Here is a 26412-nt window from a genome sequence, read left to right as displayed (position 1 = left end):
AACTGTATTGTAGCTAGTGGTGGTTGTGCCTGTAAAGCTCACTTGTGGATAATGACAGATCCCAAGTGTCAGGTAGTTGTCCCTTTAGCCAGGTGTGTGTGCTGACATGCAGCTCAGCTGTGTTAGCACTGCACAGCTCATCCCCACCGCTGACTTACACGCGTCTAGCGACAAAGTTTGTGTTTTCTGCTGAGGTGCCTCGGCAGTATTTTTAAGTCGTGAATCACGCTGCCCACGAGCCGTTTCCCTCCGGGAGCTGTGAAGCACGCCGGTGCTGCAGCCAGAGCCGCTTCCCGGGAGGGGAGAGCCCCGCCCCTTCCCGCCGCCGGAATTCCCGGGAAGCGGCTCCCGGGGCCCGAGGGGCGGGGCCACCGCCCGCCCGGGTCACGTGGGCGGGGGGACATGCGCGCCGGGTCACGTGACTGCGCGCCCGGCGGGGCAAAGTGCCCGGGGGGGCGGGGAGGCGGCTCCGCTCGGCCCCGCCGCTCCGGTAATTGCGGCCGGGACGGCTGCTCCTGCCCCGCTCTCCCCGCCGCGATCCCGCCCCGTTGCGGTGGGCGGCCCGCCTGGGGCTGTGGGGCAGAGGAGGCCGAGGCAAGGCAGGGAGCTGCGCCGGCGCTTCCCGCGGCAGGTCTGGAGGCGGCCGTGCGGGCTGCGCTACGTGTCCCTCCGCGGCCCCGCACCGACACCGGCAGCTGCGGCTCGGCCTCGGGTCCCGGGCGTTCCGCGGCCGGGGTCTGTGGCTGCGCGGGGAGCGGCAGCGCGGTGAGGTGCCCCCCGGGCAGCGCGGGGCGTTCGTGGGGCGTCTGGGGGTGCGAGCGGCGGGGGGGTCCGGGCGTGACGGGGCGTTTCGGACACGGGTTGTGCTCGGGAGGGCTCTGCAGCCGCAACGCGGCTCTGGAGCCGCCGCGCCCTTTGCCAGCTCCTGCCGGCGTGTTTCCCCCAGCGCTGGGCAGGCAGCCCAGGGTCGGTGCTGCTCGGGGTGCAGCCGAGGCCGGCGGGCTGGGAGGTGGCAAGGAGGGGACCGCAGGGAAGCAGGGCAGGCTGTGCTCATCGGGGGCATCCGCCCCGGGGGTCTCCTTGCTCCTCAGTTGTACAGTAAGTGCGTGCGCCGATGGGCTTGAAAAGCAGCTCTTCCACCCCTGGCCGTCTGCGGAGAGACTTGTCCTCAGTCCCACCCAGCCTCTTCTCCGAGGCCCTTTTTCTGAAATTTAAGCAGCTTCACCCAGACGTCCGAAACGTCTTTCTTAGCCTTTTGCTTTCTGATGGTGCGTTTTTCCAATGTTTTCATTAAAAACACAGCATAAACGTTATGGAAAAGGGCAGATAGGTGTTTACAGTGCGTTGGGGTAAAATCTCATGAAGATGAGCAGGAGCAAACCCAGAGTAACTGTTGCCTTTCTGTATCTGTGTACTGCAGATTGCACACAATTATTGTTGGTATAAAGTTCCTTAAATTCTTTTTTGCAGTCACCAAAGATGACATTTCTGCACTTAAATACTTGCTGAATCATATTTGCGAATGTAAATAGACTGAGAAATATTTACTTTCAGTTTGATAGTATGGAAGTTAGCTGTGTGTATTACAGTGCACTTTGTGAAATTGCTAATTATAGTGCATTTTGTTGTAGATGAAAGACCTGAAACTTTTTTCTTTCCCAGGTGGTGAACTGGGAAGGCAAAAGCTAGCATTACATGTCATTTACTGTTTCTTTATTCTTATTTTTCACTTGTATAATGCATTCTGCATTGCTCTGAATTGTATTTTGAGACTAAGCTCAAATATGAGGAGCCCCAGTTGGCCTGGCTATGCTCACATAACAAGGATTTATCAGTTATAGCCTGCTCCTACTATTGGATATGATTCTTCCAAGACAGCTTTCAGGTTCTCCAAAAACCTGACTTGAAGAGGTAGTGAAAGGACGTGAACAAGTAAAAAGATTTGCCAAGAATTTGTCTCAAGGATTATAAAACTCCCGTTAGAAATGAAACAATGTTTTCAATGTGTACTTTTTTTTCAGCCAGCTTGTACAGAAAGAAGGTCCCTGAGAGCAATTTCCATAGTCCGCTGACCAAGCAAGACTTGTTAAAAGTCTTGAGCAACATGAATTACAGCCTTTTTAGAGTGTCACGTAGTTGTCTGAGACAGACATTTGTTATAGATGTGCAGTTTCTCCCTCAGAGAGTGCAGTCTCTCCCTCATCTATCTAGTCATACTTTCAAATGTATCTGTTTGCCAGTGAATGTGATAAGTCCTTGTTATTCCTTATTGGACCAGATCTCCTGTAACCAATTCTCCAGCACTTTTGTTAAGCCTGAGGATGAGATGATACAGCTTTTTTCTGTTCATGCCTTTGCTCTTTCTCATAGGCCTTTCCAGACTTTTAGGGACAGGTGCCTTTTTCCATTTAATGTAATTAGTAATTTGTCTTTCTGCTGCTGTAAATAAAGCCAGATACAAAACAGGACTCGGCCATTTAGAAATTAAATTAAGTCCAAATGCTGTAGTTAAATCTCACAGATTCTGCTTCTGACATTTGTGTGAATTTTGCCTGGCTCGGGCCTCTTCTAGTTTCAGTGGCTATAAATTCAGGATCATTATACACAGAAAACTTTGGTGAAAACTGAAGTTGTTCTCTTACCCAGAAACGTTGTGTGCTTTTCAGTTATGTGTCCTTGCTGATCCTGGAGCAGGCACAGAGCTAGAGGTACTCAGTGCTTTGTGACACTGGGATGCCTGGATTAGCTCAGATACTAGAGGCAATAAAGTGGTTTTTTGTGGGATAAGGGATAAGAATCTGCATTTCTACCAGTGTTGTAACTTCCTCTTTGCATTGATCATATTTTTTTTCTTTTTTTTTTTTATTTTGATAGTGTGAGATTGTGAATTACTTACCTTTGACAATTAACCTTACCTTGCTTCAGACATTTTACTTGCAAAGACTGCTGGTAGCACATTTAAAAGAATTGTTTGGGGAGGTGAAGCTTAGTTTCTCAGTCACTTTGTGCTTGATCACAGTTTTGTTTTTCTTTCTGTAGGAAGAAATTGCTGTTGAACATAGAAATCAGTTCTCATTGTGTTGCTTCATTCACTTAATAGAAATGCTAGTTGATTTTCTTCAAGAAAATGAAATGTTTGGATTTTCACTTGTGCACAGGCAATCCTGCCTGAAATTGTACCTGAAAAAGCATACAAGGGCTTATGCTTATTCCCAAATATCCTTTTTGTTTTATTATTCTTTGTGCTCCTCCTGTTTGGTCACTGAGGGTTGCTCCACACGTATCCTACTGTGTTTGGTGTACAAACAAGGAAGTGTTGCTGCCTTGTGAACTGCAAAAGACAGGTGGAAGCAGTGAAAGAGAATAGAAGTTGGGAGTTCCTAAAGGTATTAGGAGTAAATAGTGTAGTAGAGACTACAAAAAGCTTTTATGGAGTTTGTTCAAAGAGAAAGCTTTTGTTAAGCTGAAACTGCTTTAGATAATATTCCGAAACAGCAGGAGCTGAATTGAAACCTTTTGGTCTTCAGAAATCTTAGTAAGGCTGTACAGAAAGCTGAGACTGTGAATGTGCTGTTCCTCAGTTCAGTGTCAGTAATATAATGTAACTGATGTGAGGAGGCAGCGAGGCTTACAAAAGGCTTGCTTGTTGTCTTTAGATTTGATCACATCTTAATGGTATGGAAACTGTTAGCAACTTGCAACAAAACAAAAATCCTTGTTTGTTGTCTTCCCCACCAACAGAGAGAGCTGTTAATGGTGCACATGTCAGATAGATCCACTTGTGTTGATTGATCAAAAATTAGAGAACAAACAAGACAGTTTGATCTGATAGATAAATTCTGTGATAGAAGTTATGGATGCAGTCCTAGTACTTTTTTGGGACCTTGAAAGGCAAAATATATAAAAACTCATTTTCCTCATATGCCCTTATACTTTTTGCATGTTTGTGTTACAGTGTTTTCCGGGAAAGTATTTTCTCTGCTATGTTTATACAGTTCCTAATGCCATGGGGCCCTGATCAGTCCTAGGAGATAAATCTTAAAAAAAAAACAAAATGGAACAAAAGAAAACCAACAAACTTCACTAACTCAACAAAAAACCCTTGGGGCAGTGGAATGTTTGAAGTTTGAATGCTTTTGGTTTCTTATTTAAATCCAAACACAAATAGCAAAGGATATGTTTTGTTTTAAAGGAAGATTGTGGCTGTATGAAGCATTTGCTTGAAACATAAGGAGGACATTCTATTGACATTATAAGATTCCAACATAAGTGGTCCTGAATTTCTGCAGGGCATTTTCTTCCACTTGTGTAAATATCATCAATCATCTTCAAAGTCACTTTACGAGCTTTATTTATTTAATTAGGCCACTAGGGCAGAATAGCTTTAGTAATCCCTGTTTCTCTACACAATGGTACTTTTAAGTAGGAAGACATGAGGCTGTGTACAAAAGGGTGGAAGTGATTATATGTGAAATGAACAGCAGAAGGGCAAGGAAACAAACTCAGAAAACAAAAGAAATATTTTGTCCGTAACAAGCTATAATAATGGTAGATAAGTGTAATGTTGTTTTTACAAATACAATAAATTAGACTTTTCTGAGTGAAATACGGAAAAGCGTAATTTGCTTAATAGGGCTGATTTCAGTATCCCTTGTTTTTGCTAGCTTAGGGTGATAATGAGAGACAGATGTGGAAGAACATGATTGTCACCTGTGCCTCTGTCATACCCTGGTTCTAGAGTTGCGAGAGCTGAGGTCTCTTCTCGCCTGCTTCTCCCTAGTTTCTTCTCACACCAATGAATCACAGCTTCCTGGGTGCAATTAAACTATCTTGATTGTTACACAAATCAAATAGCAAATGTCTGAACACTTTCCCTTTTCGAAAATTCGTAGAAATAAGTACCCCAAGTTCTTCTTCCTGTCCAGCTTTCCTCAAAATTCGGCATCTATTATGAATTACATGTGGCCAAATACATCATCTGGTAGATCCCTGTTTTGATTTCTATCTCTGTGACATTATTTGAGAACAAATGTCTGAATTGTTTTTCACCAACAGCAATGAGAAGACTTGAGTAGAATTTCACAATGGAGGCAAAATCCATAGTCATCAGTGTGGAGGGGATGACATGCAATTCTTGTGTTCAAACCATTGAAGAGCATATTGGGAAGATGAATGGTATCCATAACATTAAGGTAAGTAACACCATCACTGTTTCTTACAAAGCTTTTTTAGTATGAGAAACCACCATAAAGTATGCACCACGGGAGAAAAATACGTGGGAAGGGTATATTCTGTATGTTTTGTGGGAAGTTGATGTTGGAAAGGCATTGGTGTGTTTCTGGTGTAAGAGAAAAGCAAGTGCTAACTTCGCTGCAGTGAGAGCTAAGCCATTACCTGTTAGTCTTAAGTAATTGTCTAGTTTGCTATTAATTCAGTATTGTGAATTACTGAGGAAAAAAGTAAAAACAAAAAGAAGGCAAAACCAGGAAATGTTTAAGTAAGATAAAGCAAAAGCCCTCGCACTTACACGGGTGAAAAAAAAACCAAGCTGCCCTGGTCCCTTACACTGTGTAAACGTCTGGATTTGCTCTCAAGCCTCCAGGCCTTTTCTTTCAGAGGTCACTGTACAGGTTCATTTGTCACTTGACTTATCTAGATAATCAGGTGGTAGTTGACCCACCACAAACAATAAAGCTGTTTTGTTGTGGTTCATGCAATAAGAGTAGCAGGTAATCCTGGTGACAAAGGAAAGTCTTGTGAGCTCTTTCAAGCGTTGGAAGTTTCCTTTCATTTGAACTGCCCATGAGGAATTGAGAGAAGGAGCAACAGAACTTCAGTCTTGAACGGTTAACAGAGCTACTTGGTTTGCCCTTAAGCCAGACTTCCTTGGTCTGACTTCATTTTTATCTTATTTTTTTCTTAGATCAGAGGAGATACCAGTATTTTGTTAGTATTTTTTCTGTTGTGGGAAAAGTATTTGACTGTAGAATATTCCATGGTGAGCTGATGATTCCTACACAATGCATCATTTTACAACAGTTTTAATAATGGAAACAATTAAAAAGCTGGGAGATTCCTATTAGTTTTATTAATTAATTTGTGCTAGAAGAACAGTGCTAAACAAGAGCAGCAACAGAAAACTGCAAAGCTTAATTGTGTAGTATCTAGGTTCTGAAGTAATACTGGAACATTCTGTAGTGGTTTAATTTACTCTAAAGAAAATAATACCTTCATTTCCAAGATAGTTTCAGTTTTAATGGATATGTCTTAGGTGAACATTTTCCTTCCCAGAATAGGGTCTTCTGGCTTAATGTGGGGGGCATATGGTGGTTACCTCTAGCAGATAGTTAAGGACTCAATGTGGTGCACCATTCTGTACCGAGGATGCACTACTTGGTACTGTTTCCTTTGCCTGAAGTAGATACTAATATACACACACAGAAATTTTGGTGAACAGCAGCAATATTTACCAGGCATGTCATCTTTCTTCTTCCTTCAACTTTGATGGAGCTTTAATGTGATACAAGGCTGAGCTCATGACACCAGAACCTTGAATCAGAGTATGGTGTTTTAGAAATAGGGAAACTGCTGTTAGCAGGTGTGGCACAGTATGGTCACAGAAATCACTGGGCATCTGCAAGCATGAAGTCAAACAAAGGCTAAAAGCACTCTGGGGAATAATGAGCTCAGATAATCCTTTCTTTCTCTGTCATTTTTAGCAAAAGGCTTTATCTTGTCAATTTTGCATCTCTATTGTTTCAACTAATTTCTGAAAACATACAGATTACTTGAGAGGAGGAGAAATTCATACTTTAACTTGTTTGAAGACAATGTGCATCACATATTGTCATTTACATATTTAATGAAGCAGGTTTTTAAAAGGGCAGAATTAAGAGTGTTGTAATTAGATTTTAAGGTAAATACCTTATTCCAAAACTGAATATTATTTCTAAAGCTACTCTTGGCAAGAAAATACTTTACAAACTTAGTCTGAATATAACAGGCCTATAAGAAACTTCTAAGAGGTCATATTTAGTAATTATGCTCAGTACAACGTCAGAATTTCCAATTTAACCAGATCATTTGCTTCAAAAAGCTGCAAACAGTAAAATGGGTTTGTTTAGTGATTATGAATTAGGCCAGCAAGGGAGATGAATGTTAGATAGCTAATACAGACAGAGCTGCATTTAAGTTATTTTGCCTCTAACTGCAAGTAAACCAATAAATGTCCATGTTGCTAATTCTGCTAAGGCCTGTAATTGGGACAGAAATGAAGAAAGGCGGTTCTTAAAATGATTTAACTGTTCTAATTTAATTGTGACTGGTGTTTTGGTTGTACCTTTGCCCAGAGGAAAGATAGAATTTAATGATAATGTGTTAGGCCTCTGGCAGGAATTGGCTTTCCCTTTTGGAAACTGCAATAATTGTGTTTGATGTGTCATCAGCTGGGAACAAATTAGATTGAGGATGTTTGTACCATCAGATGTGAAAGGTTAGTACCAAATCAGGACGTCTCTGGATCACCAAAATGTACAGACAGAGGAAAATCAGCTTCTTTAATGTTCATCATCTCTCAAATTCTGAAACTGATTTTTGTTCTGTGAAGTCTGATGTGCTTTATTGCTCACAGCCTGTGCCCAAGATGCCTAGAAATACTGGACTTCTTTCATTACTTCTTAAAAAAAAAATAAATCTCTGGGTTCTTTCAAAGAGTGTTTTCTTTCATTTCTGTAGCCTAAGGGTAATTACTACTAACTGCAGAATTGTACATGTGATTAGAATTTTTTGTTGGGGCTGTTTTGGTTTTGGGACTGAATTGGGTTAGTCATCATAATTCAAACTGGTTTGGCTCTGGAAGGTTCATTAGTGTTTTGATGCTGTCTGGATGTCATAAGTGGGCAGACAGACTTATAAAGGCTTCTGAAACTGGTGGGGGAGAAATGTTGCTTCTAGCTGTGTTGCACAGATGAGCAGAAGTTACTTGATAGTGGCTATTGATGTGGCTTTACTCTTCAAGGCGAGTAGTGATGTATAAAATGACACTGGACAAGTATTGCTAAGATATGCAAGCTATTTCTAGTCATCTGCAGGGTATTAGTTCTTATCTCTTAGTATTGCAGTTTGGTAAATTGTTCTGTTTTTTTTTTCCCTTGCAAGGTATCTCTAGAGGAGAAGAAGGCAGTCGTCATTTATGACTCAAAGCTGCAGACGCCGACAGCGCTGCAGGAAGCAATATATGACATGGGGTTTGATGCTACATTAGCTGATTCAAACCCACAACCTGTTTTACCTGACACTATTTTTCTTACAATCCCTACTCAGTCAGCTCTAACATCTAAACAGATTTGTAGCACACTACTAAAGAACAGAGGTATCATGGATGTTAAATTGTCTTCTGATCAAAAGACTGCAGTGGTGACTTTCATTTCTGCCATTACAAATGGCAAGCAGATTATTCAGATGGTCCCAGGAGTAGATTTAAATATCTCTGCACCAGAGATAATGCCTGGAGCTTCTGAAGATCCCAGCTGGTCTCAAGCAAGTAGTGTTGTGCTGCGCCTGAAGGTAGAGGGGATGACTTGTCATTCCTGCACCAGCACCATCGAGGGGAAGATTGGCAAATTGCAGGGAGTTCAGCGGATTAAAGGTAAAACCCAAGTGTATGTTTATGTAAATTGAAGTTAACCATGCTGTTCTCTGATTGCATTGTGGAGATATCTTTGGTTTAGATTAGATAGCTTAGTGTGACAGTTACTTTGTGGTGCCAGGTTATATGTTTAGTTTGGATTAGAAGTGAAGAAAGGGTGAGGTTGAATAAGTGAATTTGTGGTTGTTGCTGTTACCCGTGACAGTATTCAGAGCAAAAAATTGAGCAAAAGAAGAAATGAAAGTTGTTGTAGTACAAATTCTTGAGGAAGTGATTTGTTTTATATTTACCAAATCAATTAAATCTCCTTTTGATTGCAGTTACATTTCTGAGCATTTAAAGCATTTTTTGAAAGCTTTGGCAAGATCTGTTGCTCTTAGGGGAACGTGCTCATTATGTTTAGGGCAATAATGCACACTTACTTTTATTGGTTAATTTTCAGTGTCTCTGGACAATCAGGAAGCTGTTGTTGTCTACCAGCCTCATCTAATTACAGCAGAAGAAATAAAACACCAAATTGAAGCAGCAGGTTTCACAGCATCCTTCAGAAAGCAACCTAGACCCCTCAAGCTCAGTGCTATTGACCTGGAAAGGTTGAGGAATACTCAGACCAAAGGCTCTGAGACAGCACTGAAAGAAAACTGCAACATGAATGACACAAAGACAGTTGTCTTCAGAATCGATGGCATGCATTGCAGGTCATGTGTCCTCAATATTCAGAGCACCATATCAGCACTCCCATCAGTAACAAGCATAGTTGTTTCCTTAGAGAAGAAATCTGCTGTTATAAACTATAACCCAAACTTAATTAGCATAGATGTACTGAGAAAAGCCATCGAGGCAGTGTCTCCAGAGACATTTAAAGTCAGCCTTCCTGACGAACATGAAAACGTAGCACTTTTCCCCACGCTGACTTCTCCACTGAAGTCTCCTCAGCCACCTCTGAAGGATGCTGGCCAGCCACTTACTCAAGTTGCTGTGATCAACATTGAGGGAATGACTTGCAACTCTTGCGTGCAGTCCATCGAGGGAGTCATGTCCCAAAAAGCAGGTGTCAGGTCTATTTGTGTGTCTCTTGCAAATCGTAACGGGACTATAGAGTATGACCCTCTGCAGACAAGCCCAGAAGACCTGAGAGCCTCGATAGAGGAGATGGGATTTGATGCATCCTTATCAGGTATGTATTAAATCTTTTAAATTCAAAAGGATTGTGCAGTTCTGTTTACTGTTTGGTACCACCCAGGAGGAAATTTATCAGGTAACTTGTACTTGCCAAGAGAAGCTTTATATCTTTTGTCAATGAGATAATTAAATATACGTGCACTTGCTTTAATAATTCAGATTAATTAAAAATGAGATACCTGGAAATGTAAATCTGTCAGGCAAATACTGATGTTCAAGTAGTGCTTCAAGTTGCTACTTGTATAATATTCTTGGCAAGAATACAGAATTAGAGCTTTGCTAGCTGTGAGGAGTATTATGGATTGCAGTGCTGAAGTTGCTTTATTAGTGAATTATCAGACTTGGCTACTGTGGAGTAACTAGTGGAGGGATATTTAACCAGGCTGAGGTGTGACAACAATCTGAAGAGTGGACATCATTGAGGAAATTAAGATGATGCTGTTCTGAGACAACCCTGGTAGGTAGCTGAGCACCACCCAGGCACATGTTCAGCTGCCTGCGGGAAAGCAATGTTCATCAGGCACAACTGTTACTTGGGAAGATAAATGCCATGATTCCAAACATCCCCTGTTTCTCCTCCTTCCCTCAACTGTTGCTGGGCATGAGGTCGTACGATCTGGGGATATCCCCTTGGTCCTGGCTGTGTCCCCTCCCAGCATCTTGTGCACCCCCAGTCTCCTCGCTGGTGGGGCAGCCTGAGCTGGAAAGGCTGCTGCTGTGTGAGCACTGCTCAGCAATACCTAAAGCATCTGTGTGTTCCCAACAAGGTTTGGTCACGGGTCCAAAAGATAGCACCATATGAGCTGCTATGAAGAAAATTAGCCCTGTCCCAGCCAAAACCAGGACGGATGCTTACTGTGAGGACCAGTACAGTGAAAGCCATTGCACACTGGGAACAGATGGCCAGATAGCAGAATGCAGAAGACTTAGTATGAGAGTACAAGTGAATATTAGTAGCAGGTGAGGCTTCTTGAAGGGACAGGGAAGCTCTGTTTCTTGATTCAGTAAGATTAAATTTTGAGAAATAGAATTTCAAAGTTGAGGTGCAGAGGTTTAGCTTACAACCTACAGAAGAGGACAAAGGATGTGCAACAGAACAGGCCAATACAAGGAGGAAAGATAAAAGGAAAAACAGTAAATTAATCAGTGGCCCAACACTTGTCTTGTTTTCTTTTGCCTTAATTGACAGATGGATTAATCTGATTGACAAGGCATGTACAATTAACATTTTTTGGTCTAAATTCACAGCACAATGTATTTCTGGCTGGTACCAGCTCATACCTGACTGCAGTGGCTGTTTGTAATGTCATGAATTGCAATCTCCTTTTCAGCAAAGGCAAAACTAGCTCAGCCCTCACCAGAAGGGCAGCTGGAATCTCACAAAAACGAGCCTCCCTCCAAAGTGTCACCAACCCACCTTGCTAGACGAGAGACAAAGACTATATCAAAGTGCTACGTCCAAGTCACAGGGATGACTTGTGCATCATGTGTAGCCAACATTGAGAGAAATTTGAGAAGAGAAGATGGTAAGATATATGTCAGTGTAACCTGTTAAATGACTAAGCATTTCTTTTAGAGAATCCATTTAGCTTTTGTACAGCATTTTTAATGGGTGGGTTGTCAAGAGAACTACCACTGCAGGTGTGTCACATGGGAGAGAAGAGTCTGCTCACTTGGTTCCTAGGATGAGAACAATGTTGTTCCTGCTGCTCTGTGGGCACACAGGACAACTGTCTGTCTTCTGTCAGTGTGAGGATTGTATTTGCAGGAGTAAATAGTTGCATAACTGTGATGTAACAGAGAATCAGTAGTGTAGACTGTCTTTAATTATCATAGTGAAGATGAATGTGTTCCAAGTTAATCTGGAATTTAATTTTTCCATCCTGGAAAATGGATTATTCCAAGTCCTTTAAACTTAGTTTACATGTTGCATGTTTTTAGATCTGCTCTTTCCCATACGTGTCCTCTCTTGAGGAAACAGCTTTTGGAAGTGGCAAATGCAGATCAGAAAAATAAGGAAGCTTGTATTTTAGAAGAACTTCTAAGTAAAAAATATAGCATAGCTTGAATGTTTGTAATTAGACTGCTAAAACTATGCAACTCTTGTGGAGTAGCACTTTGATCTGTCACACCTGTCCTTAGGTGCTTTTGTTGCATTGTTGATGTCTCTTCCAAAAATCATGTTTTTCTTGACATGTACCTGCAATGTGGTAGCTTACTCAGTTTCAGTAAATTGCTCTTGTGCCATCCTGTTACTATAAATGCAGTGGTTTTTCTTCATCTGCCATTGACACGTTTTGTTTCCTAGGAATACATTCGATACTGGTTGCCCTAATGGCAGGAAAGGCAGAAGTGAGGTATAATCCTGCTGTCATTCACCCTTCAGCTATTGCAGAGCTCATTCGGGAGCTGGGATTTGGAGCTACCGTGATGGAAAATTGTGGTGAAGGAGATGGAATTCTGGAACTTGTTGTAAGCTAGTAATTAAAATGAACCACCCCCATCTTTATTACTTTTGTATATTGGATGTGCTTGTCTTAGCATCTGCATCCTAAAGTGTTAATCAAGTAACAGAGCTAAATTTACAAAAACTAAAGTATAAGAGTACATCAGGTGTTTATCACAAACTGTATCTTGTCCTGCAAACTGTGCTGGCTCACTACTGCACTGAAGTTGGAGACATAATCCAGTGTTTTTTTACTTACTCTGCCTATTGCAGAAATTTCTTTTGTTTGTTGTTGGTTTTTTTGTAGCTGAGTCTAGCTCAGTGTAGCCCAGTACCCCACCTCTGAGCTCAAAGAGCCAGCAGAGCTTTAGCAGACCTTAATAACCTTGTCTCTATGCTATTCTTCCTCTATAGTGCTCTCATCCTTAACTAGAGAGCTCCACCTCACTGCCTCAAACCCCAGAAAGATGCAGTAAGTAGTTCAGGATAGTCATAAGCACTTTTCCTTCTTTTTGAGATGCACTTACTGAGTATCCTGAGTTTCTGATAACAGGAAGGAACCTTTATTTTGCAGGTGAGAGGAATGACATGTGCTTCTTGTGTACACAAAATAGAATCCACCCTCATGAAGACTAATGGTGTCTTGTACTGCTCTGTAGCTCTTGCAACCAACAAAGCACACATTAAATATGATCCTGAGGTTATAGGTCCTCGAGATGTTATACAAGTGATAAAGGTAAGTTTCATGATGGCACCCAGTCTTTTAAAATACCCAGTGTCCTATGAAGAGTTACCCCAGAACCAGAAGGAAATAGAAGGTTATTAAAGGAAAAAAAATCTCTCCCATCTGCCATCTTCATAGCACAGGTTTCTGCAGATAGTGTGTGTTATGGCTCAGAAGCAATGCTCTATTGTGACTTTGCCTAAGTTTTTAAACAGAAATACTAGGAAAGCCAGGATGTGGTATAGTTGAAGATGTCAGCTATAGGTTTGCAGAAAAATAAAGCACATCCATGAGTTCTGTAGTAACAGAGGTGAAATAAATTTCTTGACCTTCTCCCTCAATTTATCTTATCCTGTGCTTCATGAATAGCCATTTTGGAAAGCTAAATTTTAGAATAGCATTTTAATACTCTAGAAATGTTGATTTCCACATAAGATTGCTTTTCTGTCTTTGCAGGGTAACTAAAAAATACTAACAATCATATCAGAAATGTTAATAAAGTAAAATGAAATGTAAGACTGGCACCATCAATAATCTGGCAATAAATGTATAAAATGTCTTTAAAAACTGACTCCTCTTTTGTTGTTATTACACTTTTTTCCTTAGGATTTAGGTTTCACTACTTCATTGGTCAAAAAAGATAGATCTGCTAGTCATCTAGATCACAAACAGGAAATAAGGCAGTAAGTATTCCTGAACGTATTTAAATTCTATATACATCTTTGAGTCTTCTTTTTTTAATCAACAGTAAAGTTATTAACTTATCTGTGTGACTGTGCAAGCTTGCTAGCTAAAATGTTATCCAGTACTTGTCTGCAAAACAAATTACTTTTCTTTTTTCTTATATCTGAGGTGGAAAAGGTCTTTTGTTGTGAGTCTCGTTTTCTGTATTCCTGTCATGGGGCTGATGATTTACATGATGGTTATGGACAGTCAGCTCTCAGATGCTCATGCACATCACAACATGAGCAGTGAGGAAATGGAGGCCCTTCACTCCTCTATGGTCCTGGAATACCAGCTCCTACCAGGATTGTCTGTTATGAATTTTCTGTCATTTTTACTCTGCGTCCCTGTACAGGTAAGTGGGAATATGACAACTCCTAGTTTGTGGGGCTTAAATATTCAGAATGGAAGGCAATGAAGAAATTTTATTTGAAAAGTGACTAATTAGGCTGATTTGAAATGCTCTTGAGGTTGTGTGCTGCTTCTGTGTCGAGGTGCTGTGGATCCAGGCAGCATCTGGGGCAGCCAGGGTGGCAGTGCTGGTGGGCACAGGGACAGGCTGGTGGGGCTGCAGGGAGGTGAGAAGACCTGAGAACCCTGTGCTAGAGATCATAGCCTTTGGTTAGAGCAGGGCCTTTCTTCAGAAAGAGATGAAGGAGGCAAATAATGCAAATAAAACATGGGTGTCTTTCTCTAGAGGAAATGCTGCTGCTCTGTTCTAGGAATGTGTGCATAAAATACAACTGATGCTCTTCTCACAGATATTTGGAGGCTGGCACTTCTATATCCAGGCATACAAAGCAGTGAAGCATAAAACTGCAAATATGGACGTGCTCATTGTTCTGGCAACCTCCATTGCCTTCGTCTACTCATTTGTTATTCTTCTAGTTGCAATGGCTGAGAAAGCAAAAGTAAACCCCGTCACGTTCTTTGACACACCTCCTATGCTGTTTGTGTTCATCTCCCTGGGCCGGTGGCTAGAGCATGTTGCAAAGGTAAGGAAAATAAAAGCTCATGGTATCTATAAGCTGCAGGACATGTAAGAATCATTTCAGAATGTTATGTACCTTTAAAAAAACAAAGCAAATAAAGCTGTCTTAGGTTCTTTTAACCTTTGTTGTAAAATCATCTTCATTAACTGAACTAATAAAAATGTGAAATGACTTAATGTAAGTCTGTTTGCAGGAAGTATTTTCTTAATAGGGTAAATTGCAACATCTGAAGTTGTCATTTACCCAGCAATTTTTTTCAATAGCATAGTCAGAAAAACATGAAAATTATTATTCTAGGGTAAAACATCAGAAGCTCTGGCAAGACTAATTTCATTACAAGCTACTGAAGCTACTATTGTTACCTTGGGCCCTGGTAACATTCTTTTAAGGTATCTTGCTTTGTCATTTGCTTTTTGTTGTTCCTTTGTTTTTAATGTGCTTAATTTGCAGACAAATATTACCATTCTATAGAACTATGAAACAAATAACTTCAGATTTAAATCTTAGATATAAATGTTAAAATACAGAAACATTAACACTGCTCTTGATTTGGGTTTTTTTTTAATCTTCCTCATTTTTGCTATCATAAGAAAATGAGTGAATTTTCTCTATTGGAAAGAAAATAAAATTATGATAAAATAATAGTAGTGCTCTTTAAAATGGCCTTTCTGCTCACAATTTTTGTGTACATTACTATTGTCAACCAAAGGGGTTAGCTTTGTGTATAGTGACAGCTCCTTTTGCCTGGGTAACTTTGATTAACTGTCTCTTATTTAAAACACTATCCATCATTTTAGTGAAGAGCAAGTTGATGTCGAACTGGTTCAACGAGGTGATGTTGTCAAAGTGGTGCCAGGAGGCAAATTCCCAGTGGATGGTCGTGTTATTGAAGGACACTCTATGGTAGATGAATCTCTTATCACAGGTCAGCATTTGCTTTTTGTAGGTGTGAAAATGTGCTTTGTTTTCATTAAACAAACCTGAGGAAGGGAAGTTGAACCTGATCTTTTCTTATTGTGTGTTAGGAGTTGGAAGCTATTATGATATTGCTGAAAAAGACCCCCTGGTGTCTGTTGTTGTCCCTTCCTCAGGTGAAGCGATGCCTGTGACTAAAAAGCCTGGCAATACCGTCATTGCAGGCTCTATCAATCAGAACGGGTCGCTGCTGATTTCAGCAACCCATGTTGGAGCTGACACGACTCTGTCCCAGATTGTTAAACTTGTGGAGGAGGCCCAGACCTCAAAGGTAGAGGATTGTCAAGTTTAAGCATTGGGTTTTGTCTTATTGTTTAGACAGAAGCATACGGAATCATTTGAAGAGTGGTTAAGTTTGTTTAGATTTTAGCTGCAGTTGCATAATGAGGTATCTTGCTGAATAAGGACTTTGATAAAATCTCCTGTTACAAGTGTCATTGTCTTATTAAATAAATATGTAGTTGTAAAGTGTGGTGTGCCATATGTGCTGCAAACAAAAGTTGTGGTTGTATCTATGTCTGAAGGCACAGAATCCATCATGTTGCTGGAGCTGACAAGTTTCTCCTTCTAGGCTCCTATCCAGCAATTTGCAGACAAACTTAGTGGCTACTTTGTTCCCTGTATTGTGGCTGTCTCTGTGGTGACCCTTTTTGCCTGGATTATAATTGGATTTGTGGATTTTGAAATAGTAGAAAAATACTTTATGGTAAGTAAGTCCCCTTTAAACACATCTTCTGAAAAATTTAAAAAGTAGTTTGTCTATAAGTCTATTAGACTGCAATTGTTCCCTTTCTGAATTATCTTTGCTGACAGTTGCTGACTATAGATATTAGAACATTATTGTTATAATTTTTTTATATTATGTATTGTTTACATTGTATTACTCCTACTTTGATGCTTAAAGAGAATCTGCAGTAATGAATCAACTCCTGTTAATTGTCTGTGCTTCACTTTTTAATATGAATACTTTCACTTTGGTATTTGCCAATTTAATTTTTTTTAATATTAAAGGCAGTGTGTCATTGAGTACATTGATTTATTTCTTCTATTAATAAAGTACACTTCTGTCACCAGGGTTACAACAAGAGCATTTCTGCAGCTGAAGTGATAATCCGCTTTGCTTTCCAAGCTTCCATCACAGTCCTGTGCATTGCATGCCCCTGTTCTCTGGGATTAGCCACCCCCACAGCTGTGATGGTTGGGACTGGAGTAGGAGCTCAGAACGGGATACTGATCAAGGGAGGAGAGCCATTGGAGATGGCACATAAGGTGAGAAATGAGGATTATTGTTACAAGGACTTGAAAGGCTGGCAGCAGTGTTTTGCCGGTTGCTGCCTCAGCAGATCATTGAATCTCAATCCGTACCTATTAGTGAGCTGTGATCAGGACATAGTAAGTGTGGTTAAATTGGCTGGTTTTCTGAGGAATATATACATTAAAGCTCTGCTCACTGAATGAAATCTTCCTGTTTTGCTGCAGGTGAAGGTGGTTGTATTTGACAAAACAGGCACTATTACTCATGGAACTCCAGAAGTGATGCAGGTGAAGTTCCTAGTGGAGGGCAACCAGCTTCCACATAATAAAATGCTGGCAATAGTGGGAACTGCAGAGAGTAATAGTGAGCATCCTCTTGGAGTAGCAATAACAAAATACTGCAAAAGGGTAAGTTATTTATACAGGAAAGAGGGGTTTGTGTTGGAAGGGACCTTAAAGATCATCTTGTTTCACGCCCCCTGCCATGGACAGGGATACCTCCCACTAATCAGGTTGTTCCAAGCCCCACCCAGCCTGGCCTTGAACACTTTTTGGGATGGGGCAGCCACAACCTCCCTGAGTAACCTTCCAGTGTCTCACCACCTGCACACTAAGGAATTTCTTACTAATGTCTAACCTGCGTCTCCCCTCTTCCAGTTTAACACCATTACCCCTTGTCCTACATGCCCTTATAAAAAGTCCTTCCCCAGCTTTCTTGTAGATCCAAGAAGGGGCCTTACAGAAGAGCCTCTCTTGCAGTACTTAATTTGTATGAGTAGTTTTGCTTTATTTAGAAAGACAGTGATGTATTCATTTGGGGAAGCTGAAAATTGTGGAGCCCCATAAATCACTGAATACAATATTAGATGCACTGGATACTAAAACTTATGTTTTCATGATTGATTATTTCTCTGCATTTGTTAAGAGTTAGTTTGACTGGACTTTATTTTGTGGGGTTTGTAAATGCAGCATGCTTTTGTGTATTTTAAAATTTGTTAGTTTGCATCCTTTTTCTTTAGGAGCTGGACTCGGAAACCCTTGGGACATGTACAGATTTTCAGGTAGTTCCAGGCTGTGGTATTAGTTGTAAAGTCACGAATATTGAAGCATTGCTCTACAAGAAAAACAGAATGGTTGAGGAAAACAATGTTAAAAATGTGACACTTGTGAGAATTGAGGAAAATACAGATGAATCAGTGGAGCCTGCCTTGATTATTGATGCTGAACTACCAAGTAAGGAACTTTGGTTTATAGAATAAAATAGATAATTTTGCTTTTATGTCTTTAGGATCCTTAAGAATCAATTCACTTTTTTCTGCCCTGGAGAACCTGGCTTGCATCAAGGCTCATGTGAACTAGTTGATCATTAGTTTATTTCATGCTCACACATCATTCAGGACATTTTGATTAAATATATTTTGGAGTTACATCTTGCATATGGGGCTGGAAAATCACACAGGAATGATCTTTCAGCTCTCGCTGTTTTTACTTTGCTTCATTCCAAATTACCAGTTGCTAGCCAAAATTTTATATTTTTACACAAGTGACTAGTTTTGAATCAAGAACAGCTCGTTGTTAGACCTTTCAACTGTATTGGGCTGTTACACACGAATTAAAAACACTGAGCAGGGTATTTGGTCCTTTACTATCCCTTGACCTGTGATTCTTGGTCCACTGATGTAGTAACTACCCATTACTGAAGAAATGTTAGTGTCTGTCTTGTTAAGAAGACATGAGAAGATGAGCAGGGCAGAAAGGACAAAGAAATATTATTTTTCTTTGTTTGGATTCTCTGTCATGATATTTCAGTGTATACTGGGAGAACCTGGATAAGATTAGCTGGAGGGAACCTTCCTGGTTTTCCATGTGCTGATAGGATTGTATTTTCTTCCTATAGCTACTGTGACTCCTCAAAAATACTCTGTTCTCATTGGGAACCGGGAATGGATGAGTAGGAATGGCCTCATTATTAAAAATGAAGTTGATAAAGCCATGATGGAACATGAGCAGAGAGGTCGCACAGCTGTTCTAGCAGCTGTTGATGGTAAGTTTACTGCACCCTTTTTTTTTAATTCAGAGGTTGATTTGTCACTATTTAAAAAAAGTAGTAAGTAGTCACAGCATAGTGGTTTTACCTGAAGCAGAATAATGGGTTGAAAAGAGTTAGTTTTGTACCACTTCCATATGAGAGTTATCACCTCTTCCTGTCTGCCTTAGTTGGCAGGAGAGTTGGAGAGTAATGCAAAGACTTCAAAGAGAGCAAAGGGGAAGGAAGGAGAAAACAAGGGATGTTTCTGTTAATGGGCAGTGCAGTTCTCTGTATTGCCTTAAACATTGCTGCCCTGATGCCTGTTCTTACTGGTTTTTCTGTCAATAGTACCATTTCTGTAATTGGCCTTCCTAGGGGAAAACTAAAGTTGTGGGGGTTTTTTTCTAAAACAGTAAAGATCTTTATTACAAACACTTCCTGTTTTTTCAGGAGTGCTTTGTGGCTTGATAGCTATTGCTGATACTGTGAAGCCAGAGGCTGAGCTGGCAGTCTACACTTTGAAGAGTATGGGATTAGAAGTTGTCCTAATGACTGGTGACAACAGCAAAACAGCAAGATCTATTGCGTCTCAGGTGAGCGGCTGTACATGTGTTGGGGTGTGAAGCTACAGCCTACATACAGGAATGTACGTGCTGTGTCATGTTGATACTGCTTGTGGCTGGCATGGAACTGGTCTATTGTGAAAAATGGTGATGTAGACAAAATCAGAATAAAGAAGCCTTTCTGAATGGAAACAGCATCAACTTTGAATTCAGAGCTATTTTCATACGAGATGGATTTAGTCTTTAGCTCATGAGTGGTGACATGGGTTTCAGCCTTCCTGTCATGTTATTAAAGGCAGAAGCTTTGATAGGTGGTAGAAAAGCTGCAAGACAGTTTTGTACTTTCTCTTTAGGTTGGCATCACGAAAGTGTTTGCAGAAGTTCTACCCTCCCACAAAGTAGCCAAAGTGAAACAGTTACAAGATGAAGGAAAACGGGTGGCCATGGTTGGAGATGGTATCAATGACTCCCCAGCTCTTGCTATGGCCAATGTGGGAATTGCTATTGGCACAGGGACTGATGTAGCTATTGAGGCAGCTGACGTGGTTCTAATTAAGGTAAGAAACAAGAATGCTTCATTAAAATAAGAGGGGTTAGAAGGCCTGGGATGTATTGAATGATTCAAACCATTGCTGAGGTGTACAACCTTAGTCAGCCAGGAGGACTGGAGCAGAGAAGAGATTGTCTTCACTGTGTTTGTTAGGTGTAGTGGCAATTATCCTGTGAAGGCAACTTCCTCAAATTCTGGGTACTAGAAATTTTGGGGTAGTTAAAATTTGAGAGTGGGCAAGGGAAGAAAAACTAACTGGACCTTTGGCAAACAAATTATATTTCTGTAACATACCACGATACCTCCAAGGTTATAGTCAGTTCATCCTACATATCAACAACACCTTGACAGAAATTGTGGTCAGTGTCTAGAACTGTACTGTGTGGTGCTTTATGCATGATTCAGATTATGATGACATCTGGAATAAGATTGTTGCTGATTGTAGGGGCTCTCTGCAGACAAATTAGAGCAGCCTACAGAACACTTACTGCATGTGGTGTGTTACATCCAGGGTACAGTAGTAAGCTTTGAAATAGGAGTATGATGCCACTACACATGGGTTTTTCTTTTCTCTCTGACTTTTTCAATAAATATATTATCTTGCAGGATGACTTGATGGATGTGGTAGCAAGTATAGATTTATCAAGGAAAACTGTGAAAAGGATCCGAATCAACTTTGTTTTTGCTCTAATTTATAATCTCATTGGAGTTCCCATAGCTGCTGGTATGTGACTGTTTCCCTGCAGTAGTAAGAGTGTGCTCAGTGAGCAGAAGATTGCGGTGACTTTCTGTTGTGGGGAAGAGTATCCACTTTCCATATTTCTGACTGTCAGTAAGTGCAGAGTTCTCTGCCTGGGGATGTTGCAGTGGTAAATTTGTGAACTGTGCTTCTCCCATGTTATGACTATTATGGATATGCTCAGCACATCAAAATATGAGAAAATGTTTATTCAATGAGCCTGATCCTGTGAACAAGCAGTTTACTACAAGGCAGGAAGATGTGCCTACCTCTGAGTTTCAGACTGTGCAAGTGAGACATCAACTGTATTCACTTGTAGGTTCTAGCTGAGATAGAACACAAATTCCTGTGTATTAAATATTTGTCATTTCACACTAAAGTCCTATTTATTAACTTCTTGAAGTACAGCTAAAATTAGACAGTCTGTATTGAATTACATGTGTTAATACATGAATAAGGTGGTGTTCCTGCTCTGAGCTTATTGCGGTTTTCTTTTTCTAGGTGTCTTCCTGCCCATTGGTTTGGTTTTGCAGCCCTGGATGGGATCTGCAGCAATGGCTGCCTCCTCTGTTTCTGTGGTGCTTTCTTCTTTGCTGTTGAAGATGTGAGTATGAACAATTTCATTGTTTTAATTTGAATTTAAAGCTCAGGTCTTTCACTCTGAGTGGCAGAAGTGTGGGACTATGACAGAGTTCAAAGCTCTGTGAAGGGCAGTTCAGGCAGGTTTGTGTTTAGCAGCAGTTGATTTTGTTGTTGCTTGAGGAGTCACGTGGTTCAAAGTGCTTCAGACAGTAGTGTTTAAAAATGTCGTTTGTAGTCTGAAGGTAAATGTACAAATCAGAAGCATGTTCAGAATGGAAAATTCTTTAGTGGGCTTTGTATATTTGTGAGAAATCTTGTCAGGACATGCTGGCTTCTGAGAGAATGCAGCTGTAAACACATGGTGTCATTGTCTCTACTCCGCCGTTAGAAGTAGTGCAGCACTGTGGGACTGGTGTCTTGCTATTGAGTTAACACACGAGGTTTCAGAAGAAGGAGCATAGAAGAATTGGTAAATTACAGCTACAGTGGCCCACTAATAGTACTTATGTTTTGTCAGTACATTTAGCAAGATCCTCAGCAGCATCAAAGCAGTTAAATAGTGAGTGGTGTGTGTCAGCTTCACCTGTTCTGCATCCTGCCAAAAACCATGGAATTATCTTTTGGTTATGTAGTAGCCTTGAAAAATCTGAAACTTTCATCACTTTATCACCTATCAAATTACAAATGTCTGTCTTGTGCATGATCATAGCATGTAGGCTAGTTTCTTTCCATGTTTTAGTGTGCTTCTCTTCAGTCTGAGATATATTGTCTTTTGTTTTTTCCTTCCTTAGGTACCAGAAACCGAGTTCTGAGAAACTCGAGTTCCGAGCCCGCAGCCAAGTGAGGCACAAGAGCCCATCAGAAATCAGTGTCCACATTGGAATTGATGAGACTGGAACAGATTCTCCCAAACTGAGCTTAATGGATCAAATCATCAATTACAGTAGAGCCTCTATAAATTCTCTCTTTTCAGACAAGCGTTCAGTGAACAGCATAGTTCTTAATGAACCTGATAAACATTCGCTTCTGGTGGGAGACTTTAGAGAAGATGATGACACAGCATTATGAAAGGCTTATGAAAAACCTGAAGCAAAATGAAAAAACAACCAAAACAGCTGCCTAGAGGTCTCTGCACTCATTGATCATTTCTGGAGGTCTTTTCAGATCTATTTATTCTTTCATGTAGAAAGCTAGTTTTTGCAGTGACTCTTCAGGGTTTTGTATTTTTTTTTTTTTTTCCCAACCTAGTCTTACCAAGTAGAAGTGGTGCAGGGGCTGTTAATGCTTGCTAACAGGGCTGTGTTGCCACCATTCCATGAAGCTTGCAGTATAGATTTTTTTTTAATTTATTTTTGGAAAATGACAAGATTCAATTAAGGAAACCAAGGAACCAGAATCTTATTTCCCCGGCCTTATAACAGGCTGTTTTATGCATAATCAAGTTTAGTACTGTGTTAAATGTTATAAATTACTGTGTCTGCAAAATACTGAAGGTTCAGTGTTTGCAGATAGATGTGCCTTACTTCACAACTGCCAGGACCCCTCTTGTTTCCATAGCCTTTTCAACCAGAAATGGTTCCTATCAAATGCCTTTTCTTTTTACAAATGCCTGGTTCCAGCTTTCCACACTGAGCTTTGAGTCATGTCACTGTGATCTGGATTCCTGTGAAGCAGAGACACCCCAGAGGTTTTGGGTTTGCTTTCTAACATTATAGACACTTTTAACTGTATCCATGCCCCAGAACACTCCTACTAAGAATAAAGATTGAATTGGTTGGGAAGTTTGCTTGTTCCAAATCTCTCCGAAGCCAAAAACTCCTGCAACATCTGAATTAGGTATGAATAATGTGCTATTAGCCAAAATGTTCAGCTTTTAGGAAGGCAGCAATGTAGTTAGTGCTCACTACCAGTGTCTACTAGCACTCCTTAAATGAACCTGAATAGTTTGGACTGGTGTCAAGCAGACTGCCTTTAAAATCTTCACAGATTGGTCTTTGTAGCTATCTCACTCCATCAAATAACTTACTGTGTGTCAGACACTGCACTGTCAGTTGCTTGTAAAGAGAAGTGTCTGGATACCAGGAATGCTCCAGAACCCACTCCATAGATTGATCTAAATCTGCTTGGGATGTTTGGATCCAGGCTTCGTGAATTAAGACAGTCTACATTTCTAACTGAACTTGAAATACCAAAATGCAGGTTTTGATCATTAAATCATTAATATTAAAAATACTCTCAATGAGAAATAAATTACCCAGTAGCTAGCTACCTGTTTGTTACTTAATAAAACTTGTTCTTTCAATCCTCTGCTGAGACAGCTATCTGAAGCAATTACTAGGTTCAATGATGTTGGATTACATTACAAAATATACTCCAGGGTGTAAAAGTAATTTTCAGTTTGTATGTGTAGAAGTACTCAGTTTGGAGTATGATAAAGAGATCTCTGTAGAGTTCTGATTTTTAACTTGAAGTCTGATATGGGTGTGTAGATCATGTATGTAAAATGTAAAAAGTTAATAGCTTTTGCATTTTATCTGAGAACTACCAGAAAAATACCAGTGTGTGGAAACAGAAAAATTTTACTATGGAATATGTTGTTAGTTAATCAGTATACTTGTTATATTGCAGTGAGGAGAACAAAATTTGTTGCTACTGCTAGTTTAAGAAACAAAATACTTCTGTTGTGGGATTTAGGTTCTTGATATCTCTACACAAATATAGATTTTTTTTTATTGTTATCTACATGTATATATTGTAGTGTTGAGAAATGCTGAGATAGATTACTGCAAAGCCATTCCATAAGATGTTGTTCTTTTTTCAGCAACAAAGCTGTTTCTTGCATAGCAGATAGTTACCTAAAAACTGTTTGATCATATTATGATGGAATTTCAGTGCTTCATGACCAGGCAAACTGTTTCCAAAGATTTCTGTGTTCTTGTTTATCCACACTCATTCTCAATGGTGTTCTTGACAAGATTCTGTAGATGAAAGGGAAGTAATTTACTTTTTTGTCTGGATTGTGCTGATGGTGGGTCTCAATCATGGAGTGAAGACACGTGGCAGCTCCTAGCATCTTTTCAGATGGGGGTTTTGCTACTGCAGGTGATGGTTAAGGTATATATGACATGTAAGTGACAGGTGTCCTGCTCCTACTGCAGGAAATAGAGCAGTATTTTAGGGTAAATTCCTGGTAGGTAGATAAAGCAGCATGAAGAATTTGTTAAATTATTTTTTAATATATTTTTAGAGTCCTTTGGCTTTGACCTTTTATTGCCTAGATGGTAGGTTGAATGTTGATGCTGGCTTTATCCCCAATTTTTTCCCAATACAGGTGTTTTTCCAGGCCTTTATATTTTCTGTGAAACCCAGCATTTGATCAGTTACAGCAAAACAAAGCTACTTTTCAAACCCAGGATACTTCCTGAGGTGCAGAGATGATTACTGGGGAATAAGGAGCAGTAAAATGCTGGCTGAGAGAGGGTGAGGAGGTTAGCAGCTTGTGAGTACAGTCAGAGGATCAAACTCTTAAAGAGAGAAAATAACTAAGCTAAAGACCAGTGTTAGCCTGAGAATGAGGGGGTATAAGGTAGTTGTGATAAATCTAGGCTTGAATTGAGATGAAGCTTTTTAACTGTCACAGCTGTTGAGTTCCGAGACAGCTTTGGTTGGAGCTGGTGTGGGTGGAATTGGTTTTGTGTTTCTGAAAGAGGCTGGTACGAAGTGATGCCAGGAAGAGCAGTGGTCAGGACTTGCTGGCTGAAAAGCCCCTTTCAGCCCAATTTTCCTCTTTTGGGAAAATCCGTCTGGACTGGCCTTTTGAACTTGAATTTAGTGCACAGTGTGTTTGAGTAATGTACAGCTCATTAAGAAACTTGGAGTCCAGATCTTTGAAAACTGGTTGTCTGTCCAACACCACCCCCCAGACTTACAGAATGTTTCTCTTGTGATTAAAATATTCTATAAGGTGCTTAATGTTGAAGAACCAAAATATTTTTCAGTTTGAATGTACAATGCAAGTGAAATCATGCGGGAGCTAAATGTTTTCCCAAATGTATAATGTTTTAATATGTAAATATGTTACTCCTGTTGGAGATGGTTTGGATTCAGGAATTTAAAATATCACTTGGAAACACATAGTTACAAATGAAATTGTATTACTAGCTTGTCTATTTTATTGTTTTCTGTAACTAGCTATTTATAAAACCTATGCTCTATTTAAAAACAAAGTACATATCCTTGAGGCTTTAAAACTGCTCTTTGAATCTTGCCAATAAACTTTTAAAAGTGTAGACACTTGAAGTTTTATAGAAAAAAGAATGTGAAGCTGACAAAACACAATGGAAGCAAGCATTTTTATTTATTAAAAACTGTTTATTTTTTTGCTTAGAACTTCCAACAAAATGTTTTACAACTTGAGATAATTTTTTTCTATTCCATTTCAATATGAAGAATGGAGAAATGAATGCTGTTGTGGAATGATAATTCAGTGCTGTTACATTTCTTTACATCTAGAAACATGTAGTCTCACACTTCTTATTCTTTTAAGACTGTGCCACCATCAATATAATGACAATTTTAAGCTATATAATAAAGTAACATCCAAAAAGTGTTTTAATTAAATGTTCTATGATCTCTTAAGTCTTTCTTTTGCTGACTTAACAAATTCTAGTGCCAGCTGTGCAGAATTTCTCCCCATTCCTTCCTCCACAGTGTTCAGTTAAAAGGCCAGACGTGCCATCTTGGGAACATGGTGATGTTGGGGTGCCCTGCAGCAGGCTGAGATGTGCACGTACAGGCTGGAGCCTCTGAAAGCAGCTTTGCATGTCCCCTGCACTTCACCTTCCCAAAGTAAGAGCACTCGGGGCCAAGTGGCAAAGGTGAAGCACTGTTGCTTTTTGCTGGTTTGGCAAAAGGCTGAGGATCAGGATTTCTTGTGTGTTTCCAGCTCTGCTAAATTGCGTGGCCTTGGGCAAGACGCTCAGCCTACCTGAAACTGTGGGGCTGCT

At 40.3% G+C, this 26412-nt stretch overlaps 1 protein-coding gene across 2 annotated transcripts; it reads left to right on the top strand.

Annotated features, from left to right (window-relative positions):
* Positions 1–455: 455 nt before the first annotated feature.
* Positions 456–26026, top strand: ATP7A (ATPase copper transporting alpha). Of its 2 annotated transcripts, none has more exons than XM_051629920.1 (23): positions 456–765; positions 5056–5192; positions 8158–8647; positions 9090–9824; positions 11161–11355; positions 12138–12301; positions 12850–13011; positions 13606–13682; positions 13852–14077; positions 14484–14717; positions 15012–15103; positions 15512–15639; positions 15806–15960; positions 16261–16395; positions 16764–16958; positions 17169–17351; positions 17963–18176; positions 18841–18987; positions 19423–19565; positions 19889–20092; positions 20692–20809; positions 21326–21428; positions 22198–26026. In XM_051629920.1, the coding sequence occupies exons 2-23, from the start codon at positions 5085–5087 to the stop codon at positions 22472–22474; spliced, it is 4485 nt and encodes a 1494-aa protein (XP_051485880.1). In that variant the 5' UTR covers positions 456–765; positions 5056–5084; the 3' UTR covers positions 22475–26026. The 2 variants fall into 2 exon arrangements, with proteins under 2 accessions (XP_051485880.1, XP_051485881.1); XM_051629921.1 differs by having other exon boundaries at positions 479–490.
* Positions 26027–26412: the final 386 nt, after the last annotated feature.

The sequence above is a fragment of the Apus apus genome, chromosome 12 (assembly GCF_020740795.1).
Source record: "Apus apus isolate bApuApu2 chromosome 12, bApuApu2.pri.cur, whole genome shotgun sequence".
Classification (NCBI taxonomy): Eukaryota; Metazoa; Chordata; class Aves; order Apodiformes; family Apodidae; genus Apus; species Apus apus.
This window is presented reverse-complemented; position numbering and strand designations above follow the sequence as displayed.